The 5,217-nt window shown below is 39.5% G+C and overlaps 1 protein-coding gene across 8 annotated transcripts in view; it reads left to right on the top strand.

Moving 5' to 3' along the window:
- LOC106867275 (dynein regulatory complex subunit 6) overlaps positions 1–5,217 on the top strand; it is a 153,056-nt gene that overhangs the window by 103,788 nt on the left and 44,051 nt on the right. For all 8 annotated transcript variants that reach the window (XM_014912110.2, XM_014912105.2, XM_014912108.2 and 5 more), the window contains one exon: positions 3,749–3,911. In XM_014912110.2, coding sequence (XP_014767596.1) covers positions 3,749–3,911 — 163 coding nt within the window. The remainder of the gene's footprint in view (positions 1–3,748; positions 3,912–5,217) is intronic.

Below are 5,217 nucleotides of genomic sequence, written 5' to 3'. Positions count from 1 at the left end.
GGTGACACGTAAAAGCACCCACTACACTCTCTGAGTGGTTGGCGTTAGGAAGGGCATCCAGCTGTAGAAACTCTGCCAAATCAGACTGGAGCCTGGTGTTGCCATCCGGTTTCACCAGTCCTCAGTCAAATCGTCCAACCCATGCTAGCATGGAAAGCGGACGTTAAACGATGATGATGATGATGATGATTATTATTTCTCTTTATCACAGGTTTTGTTAGCTCCTGGAGTTTTACATGCATAGCAGGTTTTTTACCTGCAGCCTACGAGACCATGCTATCCATTCTTTTCAGCTATTTAATACTTTCCTGATTATTCTGGCCATGCCAAGGAGGCAAACCTTTTGTAACAGTTCTACTGGGCACTCTATTCTAGTTTCTTTTATATTCCCCTTGATGCCTTCTGATACTGTTCCCAAGGACCCAACAATAATTAGCACTATCTTCACCTTCTTCATTTTCCATAGCCGGGCTATTTCGTACTTAAGAGGGTTGTATTTATCCATCTTTTCGCCTTCCTTCTTGACTATTCATGGGTCAAAGGGGCATGCAACATCAGCTATATAGCATATGTTGCACATCTTGTCCACTACCACTAGGTCCAGTCTGTTATGCTCTCGCTCCTGATCTGTTTAGATTGGGAAATCCCAGAAGATTATGCAGAACTCTGCCACACTTTATGGTTTGTGCTCATACCATATCTTGCTTCTGTCCAGCCCCGACTTTTCACACAGTTTCCAATGTAGCACTTTCGCTACCTGATTTTGTCGCCACAGCTTGTAGTAGTTTTGGGCAAATCTAGGGCATTTGTTTGTAATATGGGCAATGGTTTCACCCACTCTATCATCATCATTATTGAGTGAGAGAGCAGTGCATACCATCAAAATGACACTGAGGCACAAGTATACAAAGCCCAATATACACATCATGATTACCCATCTGATAAAGGTACACCAGGCACATACTTCACCACTATGTTTCCAGAAGTGAATTATTCAAACATCAAAGAATTCCTCTCAACACATGGCTATGATGTTCTCCGACTACTCTTGCTTATGATCTGAGATGCACATATCATCAGTTAAAAAAGGACATACTCAGCTGGTTATGGTCAAGCAGTTGACAAGGTAATCTGTGGTATTGAGCAGAATATTTTCTGTAGACCATCTTTTAAAGACAAAACATGTACATGATACCACTTCCAATTAGCTAAGATCATAAGCCATGAGAGCCACTGCCTGGTACTGCATCAGAGTAGAAGTAGTAGTAGTAGTAGTAGTAGTAGTAGTAGTAGTAGTAGTAGTAGTAGCAGCAGCAGCAGCAGCAGCAGCAGCAGTAGCGGCAGCAGCAGCAGGTGCAAGTCAGCACCTGAAAAACATAGGTTCAAATTATTCAATGTCTCCTCTTTTTTAATGAGGGCAATTTGGTTGATGTTTCTTGAAACCAATTGACTACTTTCTCATTTCTCAGTATTATCTGTTAAGTTTATGCTTGTGAGTATATATTGTGTCTGTAATCATGTCACATAACCCTAAAAGTGCCAAGCCCATCCTGCTCCAAGTAGTATCTGTAGTGTAGTATAGTTCACTGCTGTAAGGACTAACAGCTGCATATAATCCACAAATGTCTTGTTGACTTGTAGTACTATTCTGCACAGTGATAGACTGATATCTGATTGGAAGGAAAAATTTATTTGAAATTCACTTAAGGGAGATAATCACTGCCTTACAGGATTACAACAATCCATAAAGAGTTGAGTATGTTCATCATGCATAACAAAAGAGCCTCTATATGTTTACTTGACCTGGTAAGAAGAGCAGTCAAATCTCTCTGAAAAAACAACTTATAGTCTTTAAGAAGGAAGGATAACAGCTGCTCATTTGAGAAATGAGTCTCGCCAGGTCGAGTGGCTGCTGCTGCAACAAGTATTGCTGGCCATTCTCCACAGCGACACCATTGTGGTCACTACTGCAGGGTGCGGCTGAGCACACCATTTGTTCTGGAGCATATGGCCCACTGCCCCTCTCCCTCCATCTTCTGCTGCTATACTCCCCAACAATTTTTTTCTTTCTTTTCTGTTTTTATCTTTCTTTTTTTTTCTGTTTCTTTGTATTTAAACGACATAAAAACAAAACAAAAAAGAAGTTAGATAATGTAGTCTAAAATAAACTATGACATGGTATCAAAAAGTTCCTGGACTAGTTTTGTAGCATGTGAACAGACAGCAACATACGGTGTTATTCTCAGTCACTTTCATGTGGCAGTGTGCCAAGTGGCATTACTGTGTTTACTTTGCAAGCTGTGAAATTTGTGTTTTTGTGATCACGTGTATGCTGTAGTCTGCAATTTTGTCATGGACAGGAACAAAGAGCTAATGTGAAATTTTGCGTTAAACTTGAGAAGAATGCTACAGAGACATTGGGCATACTTCAGCAAGCTTACAGTGATGAGGCAATTGGTTGTATGCCATGTTTGAGTGGCACAGATACTTCAAAAGTGGAAGAATGTCCCTAGAAGACTTGCCACAAACATCAGCCCCCGGCAATGTGGTATTGTGCATTGAGAATTTGTCCCTCTGGACCAGACAATCAATTGAGAGTTTTGCTGCAACGTTTTGAAGTATTTGAGGAAGGACTGGATCTGTGGAGTGCAGAGAATTGAATTCTTCACGACAATGCACTCTGTCACCGAACTCTCCTCACTCATGAATTTCTTGCCAAAAACAACATGGTATCACTTCCACACCCACTCTGTTTGCCAGATTTAGCACCTCAGACTTCCATCTCTTCCCTAAGATGAAAATGCAGCTCAAAGGTTGCCATTTTACCACTGTTCTCGAGATCAAGAGCAAATCGCAGAAAGTCCTCAACTTGCTTATGGAAAACAACTTCCAGACTGGATTCCAAAAGTGGCAGGAATGCTGGGACCAGCATATTGCTGTGCAAGGGTGACTATTTCGAAGGAGATGATGTTCAAACTTAGGTAACTAAGTTATGTTTTATTAAACATAATTAGTCTGGGAACCTTTTGACATCACTTCGTTTATGTGATAAAAAAAAGCAATGGTCATACCTGGAATGTTTTTAATCATACAATTGCTTTAGCATGACTAATCTGGAGCTAAACAACAACATCATCATGTATAATAATTTCACCTTCCTTTTCTTTCTAAGTTCTACTCAATTATTGTGTTTCAAAGAATGGGAAGAAAACGAATATTTGTGTGTTTGTATGTGAATAAGGTTATTGTGCCTCACATTATCACTTGCTCAAACTAAGAAGTAATCAAACAAGACTAATTCATTTAAGACACATGTTCTAATATGAATTCACTATTTATAAGTTGGTAGTGTAATATCTGTCATCATTTCGCCATATAAATATATGTGCGTGTGTGTGTGTGTGTGTTGTTGTTGTTGTTGTTGTTGCTTAGCTACAATCAATCCTAACTGAATGGATCTATTATTATCAAAAACATTCTAGCCATGACCACCCTCATTTTTCAGAGATTCTGCATGCAGGACTACATTATTTAATACATCTCCTCCATTCCTGTTTGGAAGACAGTATCATGATGTGATTTGAGGGTGTTTTAGCTGCTGTTTATAGCAGATCATGCTATCACCTAAAGGTCCTTTCATTGGCTTATTTCTGTTTGTACATGTGGGTGTAAGTGTAGATAAATGTAAGGTTGAACAAATTGTATGCATATGTGATTCTCTTCTAAAATGATAACTCATCTATTATAGGTAACAATCGTATCTCTGACATGTCTATCAAGCTGCTAAGCCGAATGTGTCCCAATGTGAGTCATATCTATTTAGCAGATTGCCAGAGACTAACAGATATATGTCTTCGATATTTAGCAACTTGCAAGCAACTAACCATTCTTAATCTTGCTGAATGTATAAAGTAAGTATAAAATCTAATTTATAGTTTCTAGTGCTTTGTTCAAATCAAATAGATATGGTTGTCTGATTAGAAAGTTTGTTTCACAACTCCATGGTTTCCAGTTCAATCTCACTGTATAGCACTTTGGGTATTGGTTTTCTACCATATCATCAGGTCAACTGGAGGCTCTTAAGTGAAATGTAGTTGATGGAAACTGTGTGGAAGGCCATCACTCTTCTAACACCACCACCTGGGCCTTGAAGCCTTAAACAGAATGCTCTATATTGCAAGCATTGATCTGAGAACAATTTTCTCCAGTCACCCGACCTATCACTAAAGCCATAAAGAGATCATGAGTGCTGTTTTTCTTCCTCTGACTAAAATATATGCATAAAAAGTTGAAAACTTGGAGATCTTTGGCAGGCTGAAGGTTTAGTTTAGTTGATTTGAGAAGAGGGAATACCAAGAGCTCTGTCATGTAATTAGGAATGCAGTTACTCAACAAGTGATAGATATGTGATTTGACAACCATCACTGGATCAGCTGTTCTATCAAATTGTTTTTTATTGGCTGTAGTCATGGTAATTGCAGATTTTTCCAAAACCTGTTAGATGATGCAGTTAACGTTCTTTTCTAACTGTTGTAAGTTGATGACTATATGAAAAACCATTGACAAGGAGGGAATTCTAGAGGAAGAAGGCCTAACCCAGTTTGAAAATATATATGATAAGAAGAGGAGAGATGAGTGAGTTAGGAGTGCCCAAGTGGACATCACCTAAGCCTTGAGGAGTAGAAACAACTGTTGTAGAGAGTTGTGGATTCAGTTTCTGCAAGGTGGGAATCGGCATCACATGAGAGTAAGAGTTAAGAAGAGGTCTGAACATCGGATTCACCAAGGTAAATGACTTGTTTCAATGTAAGAAGAGGTATAATTGAAGAGATTAGAGAGTTGGAGTGCAGAATTGAAAGTAGATGTATTAAGAGTTGGGTAAGGAGACTGGCAGTCCTTCATGCTGATATCCGGGAGGAAAAAGTGAATGGTAGGGACAGAAGAATCTATATGTTATATACATATTGTGCTGTGATGGAGGAAAAAAACAACAGGAAGCAAAAGGGAAAACGAAACGCTGGGACCTTACCTTGTCGACCATGGTGGGATAAATGATTGCTCCAGATCAAAACACATCTTCGAACTGCCCACACGTGCCCGCTGTCCACCGCGTGTGGCCGACTTCCAGTCTGTTTTCACTTCCATTTGCTTCATCTGCAATCCTCTCCACCAACACCACATAGCTCATCACAGCCCATAACACCACAAACACCACAA

Source organism: Octopus bimaculoides, chromosome 20, assembly GCF_001194135.2.
Source record: "Octopus bimaculoides isolate UCB-OBI-ISO-001 chromosome 20, ASM119413v2, whole genome shotgun sequence".
Taxonomy (NCBI): domain Eukaryota; kingdom Metazoa; phylum Mollusca; class Cephalopoda; order Octopoda; family Octopodidae; genus Octopus; species Octopus bimaculoides.
The sequence above is the reverse complement of the archived record's forward strand: the minus strand, read 5'-3'. Positions and strand labels throughout refer to the sequence as shown.